The sequence below is a fragment of the Nyctibius grandis genome, chromosome 1, assembly GCF_013368605.1.
Source record: "Nyctibius grandis isolate bNycGra1 chromosome 1, bNycGra1.pri, whole genome shotgun sequence".
NCBI classification, from domain to species: domain Eukaryota; kingdom Metazoa; phylum Chordata; class Aves; order Nyctibiiformes; family Nyctibiidae; genus Nyctibius; species Nyctibius grandis.
Window position 1 is genome coordinate 132325171 of NC_090658.1, and position 18104 is coordinate 132343274.

An 18104-nucleotide genomic window follows, 5' to 3' on the forward strand; every position below is an offset into this window, starting at 1 on the left:
CCAGCCTGCCTGGAGCCCCAGCCAGCTCCTGTGAAGCTCCTGGGCCGGGGGTGCAAAGTTGCCCTTTCTCCCCTCACCCCAAAACATGCTCCCCAGCAATGTCACTTTTACCCCGCAGCTGCAGGATTTTACTTTGGAATGAGTTTTTCTGCCCCTTTACAAACACCAGAGACAGCACTGACACCTGGCTGGCTTGCAAAAAAACCGTATTTTTTATTTTTAATTATTTTTTTTGGTTTATAATTCTTTTAATCTATCATTTACAGTATTGTACAGCTCAGTGAAAATAAGAAAATCACCTGGCGTGCTCCCACCTGGGCATCATCCCAACTGGGCATGATCCCAACTGGGCATGATCCCACCTGGGCATCATCCCACCTGGGCATCATCCCACCTGGGCATCATCCCCGCTCCCCGTGCGTGTCTAGTGGGCGCGGAGAAGCGGTTGACGTCTTTATCCCCAACCCCTTCCCACCCAGTGAAACCCAGAGCAGATCCCTTCAGAGGACTAATTAAGAACAACATAACGAGTGATCTCTAAGTGAAACACAGCGGGACACTAAAGCTACGGGAGGGGGTGGCGGCGGGGACGGGGCCCCCCTCGGGCTCTCCACCCATCACTGCCCCTTCTTGTAGGCGCTTTTGGCGATGGCGTTTCTGAAGAGAGTCACTAGAGGGGTCTGGCTGTGCTCCGAGGTCATGAAGCCCCCGTAGCGCTTGTCCTTCAAGGGCGCGTGCCAGCAGAAATGGTGCGTGCGGTAGGAGCCGCCGGCCGCCTTCTCCTCCTCCTGGCCTTCCTCTTCCTCCTCCTCCTCCTCGGCCAGCTCCCTCCTGAACTCCAGCGGGTAGCTCTCGGCCGACTCCTCCTCCACCCCGTTGGGGTAGACTTTGATGGGTCTTCTCTTGCGTCCCACCGGCTTTCCCCACCGAAAGTGCTCCATGGAGTACGAGCGTTTGCCTTCCTCCCGCTCCAGCCCGGCTCCCTGCTCTTCCTCGCGGCGGGCCGGCGGGCCGGCGGGCAGCGATGCCGGCGGTGGGTTGTCCCCCGCCGCCTCCTCCCGTTTGTGCCCCCCGCCGCCGCTGCTGCTGTTCCTCCGGCCGAACTTGTTCCAGCGAAAGTGGCTCATGACGTACTTGCGGATGCTCTCGGAGAGGGGCTGGAGGTGCCCGTTGCCCGGGTAGACGGGAGCCTCGGCCGACAGGTCGGCTCGGCACGCCGCGGCGCACGCCTGCGAGAGTGCGGGAAGGGTGAGCACAGCATCACGGAACCAATCAGGTTGGCAGAGCCCTCTGGGCTCATCAAGTCCAACCATTGCCCTGACACCACCATGGCAACTAGACCAGGGCACTAAGTGCCATGTCCAGGCTTTTCTTCAACCCCTCCAGAGATGGTGACTCCACCACCTCCCTGGGCAGCCCCTTCCAATGGCTAATGACCCTTGCTGAGAAGAAATGCTTCCTCATGTCCAACCTGACCCTCCCCTGGTGAAGCTTGAGGCTGTGTCCTCTTGTCCTAGCGCTGGTTGCCTGGGAGAAGAGGCCGACTCCCACTTCACTACAACCTCCCTTCAGGTAGTTGTAGACTGCACTAAGGTCACCTCTGAGCCTCCTCTTCTCCAGGCTAAACACCCCCAGCTCCCTCAGCCGTTCCTCGCAGGTCAGACCCTCCAGACCCTTCCCCAGCTTGGTCGCCCTCCTCTGGACTCGCTCCAACACCTCAACATCTCTCTTGAAGTGCGGGGCCCACAACTGGACACAGAATTCAAGGTGCGGCCTCACCAGTGCCGAGTACAGAGGGACGATCCCTTCCCCAGACCGGCTGACTACACTAGTCCTAATAGAGGCCAGGATGCCATTGGCCTTCTTGGCCACCACGTGGCCAGGCATCTTGGGGGTTTTGCAGGGGGCTGCTCGCACAGAGTGGGATGTTTCACATGATGGTTTCATGCTCGTGCCCTGCTGAGGTCCCCATGTAGGTGCCAGTGAGCTTCAAGGGCTGAGCCTGGAGCATCATGCCCAGGCACCAAACCAGTCCTGGGTGGCTGGAAACAGTGCTGGGGTCCCCACTGTGGGGTCCCTGGAGCAAACGTGGCACCAGGTGGGCACGGGGTAAAGCCGGTACCCAAATGGCTGGGTCAGCCCGGGCAGGAGGGACGCTGCAAACTCAAAACCTCCTTTTTAGCATCATCCCCCAGCGTGAAGCTGGGAGGCACGAACCCACCGAAACCTGCGGGTTGTGGGGTCCAAAGCATCACCCCACATTGATAGGGGTCACCCCATGGCTCAGGGCCAGGTTGGATGGGGCTTGGAGCAACCTGGTCTAGTGGAAGGTATCCCTGCCTGTGGCACGGGGGTGGAACTGGATGGGCTTTAAGGTCCCTTCCAACCCAAACCAGTCTGTGATTCTGTGGTGTCGCATCCATACGGGCTGCCCAGGGAGGTGGTGGAGTCACCATCTCCGGAGGGGTTTAAGAAAAGACTGGACATGGCACTTAGTGCCCTGGTCTAGTTGCCATGGTGGTGTCAGGGCAATGGTTGAACTCGATGAGCCCAGAGGGCTCCTCCAACCTCATTGATTGATTGATTGATCCCTGTCACCTCCTCCCCCAGCCCACCACGCCGGTCCATGGGGGGAGTCAGAAACCAAAGGACCCGGAGGGCAGCCCCCAGCCTTACCAAAACACCGGCCTCGCTGCTGAGGTCCTGGCATTTGCTGCTCTCCCAGCACGGGCCGCTGGCGCTGGCCGGGTGCCAGAGCAGCAACCCCAGCAGCACGGGCAGGCTGCTCCACAGCACGCTCGCCATCCTGGCCGGGGGCACGGGGCCGGTGTCACGCGAGGGGCTGTGGGGGCAGGAACCACACAGGAACTGTGGGGAAAAAAAGAAAAAAGAAAAAAGAAAAAAGAAAAAAACAAACCTCTTTTTTTCCTTCAGGAGATATTTTAATGCTGTCTCTGATGTGTCCACCTTACCCTTCTCTGAGTCCCCCTTGACAGGACGAGGGGGAACGGTTTTAAACTGCAAGAGGGGAGATTGAGATGAGATCTGAGGAAGAAATTCTTTGCTGTGAGGGTGGTGAGACCCTGGCCCAGGTTGCCCAGAGCAGCTGTGGCTGCCCCCTCCCTGGCAGTGTTCAAGGCCAGGTTGGATGGGGCTTGGAGCAACCTGGTCTGGTGGAAGGTGTCCCTGCCCGTGGCAGGGGAGTGGAACTGGATGGGCTTTGAGGTCCCTTCCAACCCGAACCAGTCTGTGGTTCCATGATAAGCTGCCTCTGTTGGGGGTGCAGGGTCCCCTCCTGCAGCACCCACCTGCCTCCCCCAGCCCTGCCCCTTCCCTTTGCCTGTCCCCGGGGGGCTGCATTAGTGCTGCAGCCCCCTCGGGCTGCAAAGCTTTCCTCCTGCTTCGAGCTCCTTGCCCAGGGATGCTCCTCCCTGCACCCCAGGAGTACCGGGGTGGTTTTTCCAGAGGGGAAACTGAGGCACAGAGAAGGGCAGACACCACCCGAAGCTGCCTCCCTGCCTGCACCTGCATCACCACTCCAAAAAATAGCCAACATCCCCCCCCGCCGCCTCGATCCTTTTGCCTTCTGAACCGAAACAGCGTCTCTCTGGAGCCCGGGTCATTTGTCACCGCTGCCACCGGTGCCAGCCGCTGTCGGTGGGGATTGCTGCTGCCTCCCGAGGACCCCATAAAGGTGAGTGATGCTGCGAGGGGGGAAGCGTGAGTGACCCGCCTCTGCCTTTCATCCTTTGCCAACCCCTGAAGAATAACGTGCTCCCTCCTAACCTGTCCTGCGATGCCCCTCGAGCGGCTGCAAACCTCCTGCGTGCCGGGAGACAAGACTGCAAATCCTATTTCATTGGGATTAGAAGAGTTAGACGGGGGTATGTTACAATAAATATTGTTACTTGGCTTTTGGGAAGGGCGCTGGTGGTGGTTGGGATGCGGCGTGCCCCGGGGGCTGCTAAAATTAACCCAAGATCTGGCCAAAACCTGGGGGCTGAAGGGAGGAAAACCCCATCCCACACTGAAAGAAAATTGAAGAAAAATCTAATTTTAACCCAAAACGTGTGGCTGGAGGAGGGGGAGAGCTGACCCTCCCCTCTGGTGCAAGAGAGGATGGAGGGGGAGTTTCTTTGGCAGAGGGGAAAAAAAAAAGACCCTGATGGTTATCACAGCAAATAGTTCAGGAAGGGGGATAAACCAGTGAGACAGCCCAAATTTAACCATAAAGGTTGTCTTTCTGTCTCCTGCCTGAATTTGTGGGTGTCACCGCCCGGGATCCCCCGGCGCAGCAGCACCCAGGGTCAGGGCAGCACCTCTGTAACCCATTAACCCTGATAATGCGAACAAACCCGACAACAGAGGGAGGCGGGAGGGCGCCGAGGAGGAGGCAGGGAGGGAAGGGTGTGTTTTATTGCCCACCCCTCCCCGGCAGCCCTCCTGTCACCCCCCCACTGTCCCCACCATCCACCGAGCCCATATTTTAGCAAAGTTTCTTTCCCCCCCCTCCCACACACCCCAAAACACATCGAGGAGACCCACGGGGTGTCGCTGGGTTTTGGGGCTTACCTGGGAGCCCCGACCGCCTCCACGCACCCTCCGTCTCCCGTCTGCCGCTTGGCTGCTGGTCCTGGTGGCTTTTTATATCCCCCCATGATGATCACATCTCCAGGAGGGAAGGGGGGGCAAGAGGGGGGGTCAGAGGGACCGTTCCAGGTAGCGAACAAAAGATGAGCAAGCAACGGGCGCCCGCCAGCTCCGGCCCCGCGGATGGAGGGATTAGCATCTCCCGGCGAACCGCAGCCGGGGAAGTTTTCTGGGTGCTGCTGCTAATTGTGTTTGTGACTTTGGAGAGGGAGGGTGGGATGGAAAGTCCTTCAGCAGGTCCCAACCGGCCCCGGTGGCGGTGGGGTTGGCACGGGTTGTTTATGACCGGTGCGCCCGACGGGAGCGTCCGTCACTCCCGGGGCTGGGGCGTGGGAGGGCTTCGTGCTCCGGGGGATGCGGAGGATTTGGGGTTGTCTTTCTGTGGGATAAAAGGGGATTTGGGTAAAAACAAACCTCTTGGGACAGCGGCAGCTCCTCCAGGCAGGGTGGGTGCAGGCAGAGGGCAGGTCTGTGCCAGGGAGCCCTGCAGCCACCAGCTTCGGGTGCAAAAGCAGCAGGAGAGGGTTGTCCAGCCTGGGGGTGGCTTCTCCAGAGCATGGCCGGGTTTATGGGGTGTGGGGAGAAAGGGAGTCACAGGATCACAGAATCAATGAGGTTGGCAGAGCCCTCTGGGACCATCGAGTCCAACCATTGCCCTGACACCACCATGGCAACTAGACCAGGGCACTAAGTGCCATGGCCAGGCTTTTCTTCAACCCCTCCAGAGATGGTGACTCCACCACCTCCCTGGGCAGCCCCTTCCAATGGCTAATGACCCTTGCTGAGAAGAAATGCTTCCTAATGTCCAACCTGACCCTCCCCTGGTGAAGCTTGAGGCTGTGTCCTCTTGTCCTATCGCTAGTTGCCTGGGAGAAGAGTCCAGGTGGGGGGAGGCTTGGCCAGGCTCACTGCTCCCTCTCTGCACCCATCAAACCCCAACGTCTCCACTCCACTCAAGCTGGACCAGCTTTGGCCCACGGATGCTTTCCCCATCACACAGAAGCCCAAAACCCAGTGGGACTCATGTTTTCTGTAGAGTTGACCTTGACTAGTCTACACATAAGAGCTTTCCAGGTGTCTCCTTCATAGAATCACAGAATCAGAGACTGGTTTGTGTTGGGAGGGACCTTAAAGCCCATCCAGTCCCAACCCCCTGCCACGGGCAGGGACACCTTCCACCAGACCAGGTTGCTCCCAGCCCCATCCAACCTGGCCTTGAACACTGCCAGGGAGGGGGCAGCCACAGCTTCTCTGGGCAGCCTGGGCCAGGGTCTCATGCACCGTGGCCAAGCCGTGCACGGGCCAACAAGAGGGATGATCTGTCCTCCACGAGGCGTTCGGTGCAGGACAGCACCTTGGAAGGGAGCTGAGGGTGAGGGGGACCAAGGGGGTTGGAGCAATGGGGAAACTCATCCAACCCCAAGTTCCCAGCCCCTCCAGGCCAGCTGGCTCCTGCCAGGAGGGCTGAGCTCTCTTTTTCCACCCAAAAGAGGATGGTGACATACAAACCACCCCTGCGGATGGATGTGGCTTTGCTGACTCCTGACTCTGGCCCGGGAGGGGTTTAGTATCAAAACACATCCCAAAATCCCACCAGGCCCCTCTGGGAGGTTTAAGAGCAGCAGGACAGCGTTCAGAGCTGGTTTGCATGGCCTTCTACACCCCGTGTCTCATGTGCTTGAGGCAGATTTGCCTCTGACCTTGCTCCTCACCTCGGCTGGCTGCTCTCCACAAGCATCGCAGGGTGGTGGCACTGGTCCTCAGCTGTGCATCAGGATCAGGGGATGTTTTTTTAAGATTTTAAGGTTGTCTCTTCCAGCTCTGGGCTTACCCAGGTGGAGAAACACATCTGCACCGGGATTTTCCTTCCCCAGGATGTAGTGCCAAGGTGGCCCTTGAAGGCTGGACCATCCCCCAGAGTACTTAACAGGGATTTTGTCAGGTCTTACCTTGGGTGGGGAAAGGATTTGCTCCTATTTCACTCGAGATGGTCTTCTGTAGGGAAAGGAGCCACCCCCAAAGGCGACCTCCCGGGAGAGCAGCCCATCAGCAGGACACTGGGGCTGGAGGGACCCAGGGTGTGGTTGATCCACCTCATCCAGACATCTGCCTCCAGGTGGAGATGCTCCATCCTGGAGAGGTCTCCTCTGGAGATCCTCCTCTCTTTCCAACAGCCTGAAGAGAGGCTGAGCATAAACAAAAAGGTGGTGGGTTGTCCTTCAGCGGGCTGCAGACCTGTACATCTCCTTCCCAAAGGATACTGGGGTGCAACAGATTCACCCAAGTACCCCAGGACTGGATGAAACCCTCCGTAGTGGGTTACTAAAGAGGCAAAGCACCAGAGGTTCAGGGAACAGCCTCTGTAGAATTTCAGTTTGGTTCACACCTTCTCCGGACCCTCCGTCCTCCCCAAATCCATCTCCAAACCACCCACATCTCGCCGCAGCGCCCACAACTGCGTCAGCTGCCTCCATCCTCCCTGACAGATCCCCCGCTTTGCGATGTTTTCCCATGACAGAGAGCTATTCTGAGATACTTTATGGCCCAAACTGGAGCTATGATTCCCACTTTAAAGGCCCTTTCATCTTCATTAGGCCAATCTGAGCAGTTGGTGTTTATAAGGAAGACGCAAAATCTATTTAGGAAACCTCGTTGAGTTGAGCGGCTGCAGGTGAGGGGCTGAGATGAGGCATCCTCTGCCCATGCTGGATGCCTCCACACTCGCTGGCCTTGCAGCCAGTGCTTTCAGACCTCCCTCCTGGAGACAACGCTCAGCCTCTCAGCTCCCGGTGCCAGGGAGCATGGCATCTCCCAGGGACATCGGTGCCCCAGCATCTCCAGAGGATGCAGGGGTTCCACCCCTGAAACTGGGGTGCTGGAGTGACCCACTCCCCCTCCCAGCACAGGGCTGTTCCCCAGTGTAAGAGCAGGACACTCATTATATTTTATTACAGAGCTTATTTATAGGCTGAGAGAGTTGGGGCTCTTCAGCCTGGAGAAGAGAAGGCTCCAGGGAGACCTTCTAGCACCTTCCAGCACCTTCCAGTGCCTGAAGGGGCTACAGGAAAGCTGGAGAGGGGCTTTTTACAAGGGCATGGAGTGACAGGATGAGGGGGAACGGTTTTAAACTGAAAGAGGGGAGATTGAGATGAGATGTGAGGAAGAAATTCTTTGCTGTGAGGGTGGTGAGACCCTGGCCCAGGTTGCCCAGAGCAGCTGTGGCTGCCCCCTCCCTGGCAGTGTTCAAGGCCAGGCTGGATGGGGCTGGGAGCAACCTGGTCTGGTGGAAGGTGTCCCTGCCCATGGCAGGGGGTTGCAACTAGATGATCTTTAAGGTCCCTTCCAACCCAAACCAGTCTGTGATTCTATGATTCTATGATCTTCTTTTCTCAAAGAGGCTCTGGTGTCTAAATGATCTGTGGATGCAGCCACTCCCAGGCAGATGGACAGGAATGGTGGGAAGCCAAGCCGACAAGAAAAGGACCCTCCAGCAGGGAGAAAATCCCATGAGTAGGAACCTCTTCTTTCTTCTCCCTGGGCAGGGGGGAGCTGAAGACCATCCAGGACCATATAATGACACTGCAAGAGCAGCATCCTCCAGCACCTGCTCTGAGCGTGGCCAGCAGAGAGGGATGTCCCCGGGGCTCTGCTCCAGCAAACCGCCCAGCTCTGGAGACCTCACTTTAGGGGTGCCTGGATTGAGATCTGGTGGCTTCGTCATGACCTTGGCCCCATAAGAGCCACACGCTCAGGACGTGCAGCCCTTTCCCGGCAGGGCAGGGCGCAGGGGTGAGGTGTCCATGGGTGAACGGGCTCGTTAGCCACCTGACTTCTGGCCTTTCCGTTTTAATTTGGAGAACAGGTCGCACCTGGGTGTGAATGAGCTCCAGGGCCGGGTGTGAATGTCACGGCTGTGCTCAAATCCTGTGGGACGTGGGGCTGTAAACACCAGCATCACAGGGGCGAGAGGTGCTCTGGGGCTTGCAAAAGCCTTGTGATGTCCACATAGGTCTGTCCTAGGACCCACACGTCCCTCCAGCACGGCCACGTGCTGTTGGGTACCGAGACAGTCCCCTTCCCTCTTATCTCAGGACAGATTTCAAGATTCAAGAAAGATGTTGAGGTGTTGGAGTGAGTCCAGAGGAGGGCGACCAAGCTGGTGAAGGGTCTGGAGGGTCTGACCTACAAGGAATGGCTGAGGGAGCTGGGGGTGTTTAGCCTGGAGAAGAGGAGGCTCAGGGGTGACCTTAGTGCAGTCTACAACTACCTGAAGGGAGGTTGTAGTGAAGTGGGAGTCGGCCTCTTCTCCCAGGCAACCAGCGCTAGGACAAGAGGACACAGCCTCAAGCCTGGCCAGGGGAGGTTCAGGTTGGCCATTAGGAAACATTTCTTCTCAGCAAGGGTCATTAGCCATTGGAAGGGGCTGCCCAGGGAGGTGGTGGAGTCACCATCTCTGGAGGGGTTGAAGAAAAGCCTGGCCATGGCACTTAGTGCCCTGGTCTAGTTGCCATGGTGGTGTCAGGGCAATGGTTGGACTCGATGATCCCAGAGGGCTCTTCCAACCTCATTGATTCTGTGATTCTGTGATTTCCTGCAGTGCTTTGCAGAAAGTTGACCTGCCCTCTGCTCGAGGAACAGGTCTCCTGAGCTCAGCTGCCACCCCGGCTCCTGCCCGGGTGCAGCTGGTGGGGTGGGGAGCTGTGGTGAGGACCCTGCTCCATCCAGACCATCTTCATCTCATATCTGGTGAAATGGGATGAGGATGGATCCCCAGGGCAGTTGGGTTAAGGGCTTGTGCAGGGTATAACGAGCAGGGACCCAGGAGACCTCCAGATGAAGAGATAGTTGAGTCACCACCATAAAACTGTCCATCTCCATCGCCTGAAGATTTTAAAGCCAGAAGATGCTTATTGATGGTAGATCTGAGCCTCGGAGCCAGTGACTGGCCGATGACCCATAGGATTAGGGCTTTTTTGGGTGCATAAGTGGAGGTGAGCACATCTGTGCACACCTGGAGCTGTGGTTTCCAGCTGGCTTTGATCAAGGGGTCTCTTCTGATCCCACAGTGACATACAAGCCATGCACTTGCTCTTGGGGGAAAATGTTGGTGCTTGCTCTGTTGTAGCTTCTCTGTAGGAGCGAGAGCAGCTCTGATGTTAAGGACTGGGAATCCCACCACCGATTGGCCCAGCAGGTGCCTGGTACCAGGTTTAAGTTCACGTGAAGGTGCTGAGCTCCACAGCAAGAGCAGTCCAGGGCAGCCTCCAGTAGAAAAAAATCCTTTTTTTTTTGGCTGGGATGTGGCACAGGTGGGTTTTGATCATGCACCGACTGGAATTGCAGGATCCGTGCAAAACTGCAGCAAACAGCAGTTCTGTTTGTGTCCAGTTCTGGGCCCCGCACTTCAAGAAAGGTGTTGAGGTGTTGGAGCGAGTGCAGAGGAGGGCGACCAAGCTGGGGAAGGGTCTGGAGGGTCTGACCTCCGAGGAACGGCTGAGGGAGCTGGGGGTGTTTAGCCTGGAGAAGAGGAGGCTCAGAGATGACCTTAGTGCAGTCTACAACTACCTGAAGGGAGGTTGTAGTGCAGTGGGAGTTGGCCTCTTCTCCCAGGCAACCAGCGCTAGGACAAGAGGACACAGCCTGAAGCTTGGCCAGGGGAGGTTCAGGTTGGACATTAGGAAGCATTTCTTCTCAGCAAGGGTCATTAGCCATTGGAAGGGGCTGCCCAGGGAGGTGGTGGAGTCACCATCTCTGGAGGGGTTTAAGAAAAGACTGGACATGGCACTTAGTGCCCTGGTCTAGTTGCCATGGTGGTGTCAGGGCAATGGTTGGACTCGATGATCCCTGAGGTCTCTTCCAACCTGGTTGATTCTCTGAAACCCTTCACCCAAGCAAGCTCCTGCAGGGATAAGAGCCTTTACAGCTTGAATAGGTTTGTTTCTGCTGCTCTTCTGAGTTCCTGGTGAAGGGCACATCTTCACTGCAGCAGCTTGTGCTCGTTAGGAGAGGCTGAGAAGCAGCGTACGCCCAGAGCAATCACGATGTTTAATAGCCCTTCATGGATTTCTTTTTCATGGTCCTTTCCAGTGTCCTCTTCAAGCCAATCGACTTTCAGCACCTACAGCATCCCTTGGCTGGGAGCTGCACAGCCCATCTCCACGCTATGTGAAGAAATGCCTCGCTTTTCAGTATCAGAGCAGCATTTCCAGTGGCACAAGTGTCTGAGAGGACACCTGCCTTGCTTAGCAGCTCCTGATCATCCTTCATGACCCTGATCTCCCTTAGAAGTGATGCTCTGGTGGGTACCAGCTGCACATCTCGCACCAAGACAGGGTGTGGGGCACCGGTTTTGCACCAAGCAGAGTGTGATCAGTTCTGGGCCACCCAGTTCAAGAAAGACCAGGAGCTACTGGAGAGAGTCCAGCGGAGGGGTACGGAGATGGTCAGAGGGCTGGAGCATCTCTGCTGCGAGGAGAGGCTGAGGGAGCTGGGGCTGTTCAGCTGGAGAAGAGCAGACTGAGGGGGGATCTTATCAATGCTCACAGATACCTCAGGGGGGATGTCAAGGTGATGGGGCCAGACTCTTCTCAGTGGTGCCCAGCGACAGGACAAGGGGCAACGGGCACAAGCTGAAACATGGGAAGTTCCATCTGAATATGAGGAGGAACTTCTTTGGTGTGAGGGTGCCAGAGCCCTGGCACAGGCTGCCCAGGGAGGGGGGAGTCTCCTTCTCTGGAGATATTCAAACCCGCCTGGACACGACCCTGTGCAACGTGCTCTGGGTGACCCTGCTTTGGCAGGGGTTGGACTGGATGATCTCCAGAGGTCCCTTCCAACCCTTAACCATTCTGTGGTTCTGTGATGGAGACCTGGAGCCTCAGGGAGCTTGGCTGGAGTGAAGGGGTCTTGGGTTGCCATGGTGCAATGCCTGGGGGTTCTCCCAGGCAGCATCTGGCCTTGGTGCAGACGTAGCTGGTGAGCAGAGCCAAAGACACTGGGAGAAAGGCTGTCTGCCCCTGGGAAAGGGTGTGCATGACCCCGAAAGACGCTGCAGCGAGGCAGCCTGTGAGAGCAGGTGAGGGAACGAGAGCACTTGCTCTCTCAAAGTCTCCTTTGAAAATCAGCTTGGCATTTGGGACGTGCAGCTGAGGCCGCTGAGTTTTCTGTCTAGGGAAGGAGTTGGTTTGTGCACTAGTCTTGAGCACCTCTTGGCACATTTATCCCCTGTTGTGGATGAATTTCCCCAAATATTGATAGGCTGGAAAATGGCAACCTGTTCTGGCACCTCCAGAATCCCCTCATCTCTCTCATCGTGATTTTTCCAGCCAGCAAATTCAGCCAACTGGCCAAATCCTTTCAGGGAAGCCCTGTCCTGCAGCTCCATCTTGATCCCTTTAGCGATTATGACAGGAGACTGCAGTTTGATTTTCCATGGCTTTGGGAAGTTGGAGCCAGACTCATCTTGGCCATCACAACTGAGCAGACTTGAGCTCCCCTGAAGGGCTGAGGCTTGATTCCTGTCTTTCTCCTGGAGCCCTCCAAGGGACCAAGGTGATGGCTTGGTCCCAGGACCAAGCTGGCTCAGAGGAGGCTCTCGGCTGCAGAAATAATTGCTGATCTTCTGGCAGATGAGCCCAGCAGATTACAACCTTTGTTTGTCCTCCTTTTGCCCCTCAACACTAATCTCCTTGGACAACAGTGATTGGACAAATACCACCGTGACCATTCTCCAGTGCACCTGGTTTTCTCATGTGTGCCAGATTTTCCTCACCAGGATGCCAGAAACACAACATCAGGGCACCACCAGGCATCACCAGGCATCATCAGGGCACCACCAGATACCACCAGGTATCACCAGGGCATCACCAGGCATCATCAGGGCATTACCAGGCATCATCAGGGCATCACCAGGTATCACCAGGGCATCATCAGACATCATCAGGGCATCACCAGGACATCACCAGGTATCATCAGGGCATCACCAGGTACCACCAGGCATGTGCTGTAGGAGCAGCGAGATGGCCACGGGGCTTTGAGGCTGTAACCCCCAGCAGGGAATTATGGCTTAGGTAGGAACAAGTCCATTTTCACCACGAAGGCTCAGCTCTCTTGGTTGTGGACTGTCTTGAAACCTCTCAGAGCAGTCAGGGAGGGTAGGAAGAGGGCAGCTGCCTCTCCAGCTGGGAATGCGAGCAGCCATCGGGGGTGGACAGGGCATTGCATGGGATTCATCTCATTTCAGCCCCTGGATTTGGAAATTGTCCTGTTTTCTGGGCTGGAAGAATTGGGTTGGTGATTCCCTGGCTGGGTTAGGGGCACAGCCATGACCCTCTCGAGGGGGTGTCCTGTCCCCACAGAGTGACATTCCTGCTGCCCGGCTCCCTGCCACCCATCCGAGGACACAGAGGTCCCCCCCAGGATGTGGCTCCTTCTCCAGTGACAGCAGAGCCAGCCCAGACCATGGACTGGGAGGAGCTGCCTGACTTTTGGCTGGCTAAAAGTACTGGGGATAAATCCTGCCCTCCCTCCAGGGTGGGGACCGGATCACCCCCTCCTGCCCAGCACCGACCCAGGGCAGAGCCATCCCTGGGGCAACAGGGGAGGTGGGGTCAGGAACCCAAAATTGTCCAGTTCAGCCTTTTCCTTCCTCATTCCTGCTGCTTTTCTTCCCTTTTTGAGCCAGTTTGGACACGCAGACACACGCACACGCTGCGCACACACACATTTGCACGCTCACAGCCAAATCCCTGATTACTGCCCGTGCCCCTAAGAGGGATTACAGCTTCTTAGGAGGGAAACCAGCTTCAGCAGGGTTTAGGAGCCCAGCAGGGACTTCATCCTGTAACCCAGAGCTCACGCTGCGTTTCGGGATCCAGCAAGAGGAGAACTGCCCCCAGACACTTCTCCAGCCCTAGTGATGCTCAACCGTGTCTTATTTTCCTCCTTTCTGCAGCTTCAGCTCTCCTTAAATCACATGTTCAAATTGCAGGAGGGAAGAGAGGTTGGGAGGGGGGCTTGGGGGCTTCAGGGAGCCAAGAGAGGAGCAGCCCCGAGGGGTGCGAGCAGCCTCGCTTGCCCCTTCGGGACGCTGCCTCTGCCCAGGGCTGGTGCTGTTGGGAAGGATGAAGGATAAAGGATGAAGGATGAAGGGCGAAGGCTCTTAGCAAAGCCCCTGGGCACTGCCAGATCCCTGAAGGATCCCAAAGCAACCCTGAGACCTGCGGTGCCTTCCTGAGCACAAGCAGGTCCTCAGCTCCAGCTGGACCCTAAATCTCCATCTGATGTACCCGACCCCCCTTACCCATCCTGGGCAGGGGTTACCCAGGACAGGACATCCTGGGGCAGTTTTATATCCAGGGCTTAGGGCTGGAGGAGATCATGAGCCCTGGAAACCCACAGCCCCTGTACCTCAAGGTACAGCTTTTGTGGAGCAGCACTAAAGTTTACTCTGATTTTGGGGCTCCCTGGTCTTCAGGAAGCTCTGAACCACCTCTTACTGCTGATTATTTTATAGCAAATCACTGATTATTGGTGTTTGTGGTGGGAGCTGATTTGGATCATTGCAATTCTAAGAGGCTGGGGTAGGTAGAGCTGGGTTAGTTTGTCCTTTCCTCCAGGAGACCAAGGCAGGGTCAGGGATGGAGAGTTATCCAGGGATACCTGTGGGTTCTCTTCACTCCATTGGGCAGGAACAAGAACTGTAGAAGCATTGTGGGTTTTGACATTTCTCCCTCAAAGAGAGACGCACACTGAGGGCGTGTGAGCTGTTGAAAGCTGGCCACAGGCTCGTTGAGCAGCAGAGAAGCTGCAGCACGTGGGTGATTGTGGTGGGGACCTCATCTCCTCCAGAAGCTACAGTGGGGAGCAGATGGAGTGGGATTTGGGATGCTCATGGAAAAGTTGTGCCCTCCTGCATTTGGGAGGAAGCAGAAGAAGACATGCTCGTGGCAGGGGCGGATGGTGGTGGCCCAGGCTTCACGGTGCTGCTCTTCAGAGCACGCTGGGGCAATGGATGCTCAGCAACAGTTACTCCCCAGCAGGGTGGTGTCATCTGCACCTATGACTTTGGAAAGAGTTGGCCAAGAGGTACCTGGGGTTCTTGGTATTGGCTTCAATTAATCCCAGGCCGCTGGAGGGGTTGTAGCTGATGTCCCCCCAAACAGAATCACAGAATCAATCAGGTTGGAAGAGCCCTCTGGGATCATCGAGTCCAACCATTGCCCTGACACCACCATGGCAACTAAACCAGGGCACTAAGTGCCATGTCCAGTCTTTTCTTAAACCCCTCCAGAGATGGTGACTCCACCACCTCCCTGGGCAGCCCCTTCCAATGGCTAATGACCCTGTGTCGAATGTCTAATGACCCCAATGTCTAATGAAGAGCAGGGAAGGATGCCGAAGACGGGCAGACCAAATGCCGAGCACTCAACCTTGAGCCTTCCAGAGCCGTTATCTCTATTAGCATCGCCCAGGCTCTCTCATTGAATTCCCCCCCCCCTCCCCTCTCCCCTCCTCGCTAAATGCTCCCCAAACAACTCAGACATCAATGGAAGGCAGGAGAAATGGCCGCGCTTTGTCTCCCTGAAGAGGCAGCTCTGCATCGAGCCCCATCGGGGCGGCGGGTGGCGAGCCGCCGTCGGGGACCATTTTCACATCTCCCTTTGTGAAGGAGCAGCCTTGAGCGAAATGCCACTCGAGGGGCATTGAATGAAACGTACGGTCCCCTCTTCCACGTGGCACTTGGCGCCCGTCTCCGCCTCTGACGCTAATGATCCAGACGAGGGTTGGGTTGTTTTTTTTTTTTCCCCAAGAATAATGGGCAAAAGAAAATGAAAGGGAAAGGGGCTGGAGGAGGGGAGGTCAGATCCATTTAGGAGCCCAAACATTTACGGGGAGAGTGCCTCCTGAGTGGTTGCACAAAGGGCCTGGCTGTACCTGGCCCCATCCCTCCTCCATCTCCTCTCCCTCACACCTCCGGCCATGAAAAGGGGGAATCAGAACTGTAGGGCCTCTGTGAAAGACAAGGATAATGGATTTCATTGTAGACAAGCACATTAAATGTCTGTCCACTCATGTGCAATAAAGGAAAATGGTCTTTAGCTAATCGTGCTGAAGGAGCTCTTGGCTGGGATTCAAGAGCGAGATGTTCCCCTCGGTCCCCTGCCCCGATCATCCCCCATACAACGATGAGATGCAACTCATAGTCATGCCAGTATCTACCATCACACCCTTTTTCTCTCCATGGACCGTGGGGTGGCTCAGGACAAGCCTGGAGGGTACATGTCTATGTCTGACTAGAGGAACAACCCTTGTGGTGGTGGAGTGGGGTTTGCTGGTTCAGCGGTGGGATCCAGCCCAAAGAGGAGTGTCAGCACCAAAAGGTCTTCACATCCATCATGTCCACCACATGGACCACCACTCCTCCCTTCCCCACAATGACCTTTTTCTAGCTTCCCCCTGCTCCCAGCCCCATTTTCCCCTCCTTTGCCCATGGTGTCCCTTCACGCAGCACTTCTCTTGCTGTCCCTCATGGCAGAGCTTTGCGGGCTGATCTCAGGGTCCCTCTCCCCACTGCTTTGCCCAGTGGGCTGTTTTACTGTGCTGGGCTGGCACAGCTCCTGCCAGCTCCAAGGAGGATACTTCAGCCTTATTCTTCTCTCCCACAAGTGGTTGTTGAAGCAAAGTGCAGCCACGCTTGAAAGTGTGAGGGCAGCTTAGCTGAAGGTAGTGTGTGCGAGGAGATGTGATTTTCAGAGCAATCAAGCTCCCTGCCCCAGCGAGATGAGGTGCCCTCAGGAGGTCCTCCTGGCTGGGGGGAGCTGGGGTGACCTGCTCCCTGCCTGGGCTGGTTGCTCTCTGTTCATTAGGGTGCGTGAGCTTGGGGCAGGCTCTGCTCACACGAGAGACTTGCTGCTGGGGTCCCTTCTCCTCCAAGCTGGAGGACTGGTGAGGTTCAGCGCCTTCCACGACCCAAGCGAACGTTTACGAGTGAAACTCCCCTTCTCTGGGAGGTTCCTCTGTTTTTGGAGGCCATCTGAGCTGGTTTGATCATCTCCTTTGTGGGAATCAGTCCGGGAACATCATCTGGAAACTCTTTACATTAAGGGAAGAAAACCCAACAGTTTTGTCCAATATGGAAATCTCTGGTTTCAGCTCGCATTCCTACAGCTGAATGATTAGCATATGTAATTAAGCAAACCTGTTGACATTACTCCCTTGCAGAAGCAAAGAGGAAGCCCTGGGCTAGTGAATAAAATAAATGACAGCTGTTCCCTGCCCTGAGCCCCCGTCCATGGCCAGGTTGGGAAGCTCTCCCCCCAAAACTGCTGGGATGGGGCAGGTCGCTGCATGCCGGATGAACCTTCCCTCTCCCCAAACCACATCCCCGGGGTGGGACAGGGGGTTTCTAGGCGAGGGGGAGCCATACCCTCCTGCCAAAGCACCAGCTTAATCCCCCGTGCGCTGATAAGGTCACGCCGGGACCCGCGCTCCTCCCTCCCGTGCGTCGTCTGAGACTGGCGGCTCTCTTGGCCCTATTTATAGTGCCGTGATAGGATCAGGGGGAATAAGCATTTAGTGTCCCCTAAATCACACCCCGCTCCTCCTGGCCAGTCAACGCTCGCTGCTCTCTGCTCTCGCCGCCGCAGAGCCTGACCAGGACTTCTGAAGGTACGTTGGGAGCTGGGGTGCTGCTTGCTGGGAGCTGGGGTGGTGCTGGGGAGTTGTGGCATCCCTCCCAGTTCCTCATCCTCACTGGAGTGGGATGGGGATGGCTTTTGGTCAGGAGAAAGCTCAGGAACACGATGCTGTGGTGGGGAGCCCCAGTGTCAGGCAGGATTGGAGGGCAGCTCTGGCTGCAAGGGGAGCCCCATTTCTCTGGGTAAAAAGGGTCCGAGTTGCGTATTTGTCTCACCCGGTGGTGGCCAGGCCACCATCCCTCCATCCCCCCTTGGACCTGAGCCCATGTGGGACAATCAACCCACAGCCAGGGTCCATCCAGACTGCCCCTGGGATGGGTTGGTGGTCTAACCCTGCCCAAGGGTGGGTTGGTGGTCTGGGCTCCCCACGTAGATGGCCACTTGATATCTCCATTTATAGTCACACCTGCCAAGAAGAAGTCACACACAGGGACATGGAGAGAATGCCAAATCCGTGCCCTGTGTCCCTGGGTCCCTGGGCCGTGGGGATGGCTGGAGGAGGCCAGGGAAGGTGTGGGACCTGTCAGTTTGCTGTGGGTGGGCAGCATGGTGGGGAGGGTTGGTTGCTCCTCCATCCTCTCCATCATCTGTCTCCTTGCTCTGGTTCCCATTTCAGGGAGCGACGATGTAACGGGATGCCCCATCCAGAGGAGCCAGCTCCTTCCCGTGCACAGTCCTACATGGGCAGCAAGCCCTGCCCGAGGGGCTGACCACCCCCAGCCAGACCTCAGCGCCCTCCAAGCCAACCAGCAGCTC

At 56.7% G+C, this 18104-nt stretch overlaps 1 protein-coding gene across 1 annotated transcript; it reads right to left on the bottom strand.

Annotated features, from left to right (window-relative positions):
- Nucleotides 1–617: 617 nt before the first annotated feature.
- POMC (proopiomelanocortin) lies at nucleotides 618–2805 on the bottom strand. Its single transcript, XM_068398069.1, has 2 exons — nucleotides 2677–2805; nucleotides 618–1229 (listed from the first exon to the last, which is right to left on the bottom strand). The coding sequence occupies exons 1-2, from the start codon at nucleotides 2803–2805 to the stop codon at nucleotides 618–620; spliced, it is 741 nt and encodes a 246-aa protein (XP_068254170.1).
- Between the last annotated feature and the right edge of the window lie 15299 nt (nucleotides 2806–18104).

What these genes read in the sequence shown, in the direction of transcription:
- POMC (XM_068398069.1), bottom strand. Translation starts at nt 2,805, where the DNA reads ATGGCGAGCGTGCTGTGGAGCAGCCTGCCCGTGCTGCTGGGGTTGCTG. An exon ending in GCAGCGAGGCCGGTGTTTTG is followed by an intron (nt 1,230 to 2,676) that starts GTAAGGCTGGGG and finishes GCACTCTCGCAG; the next exon opens with GCGTGCGCCGCGGCGTGCCG.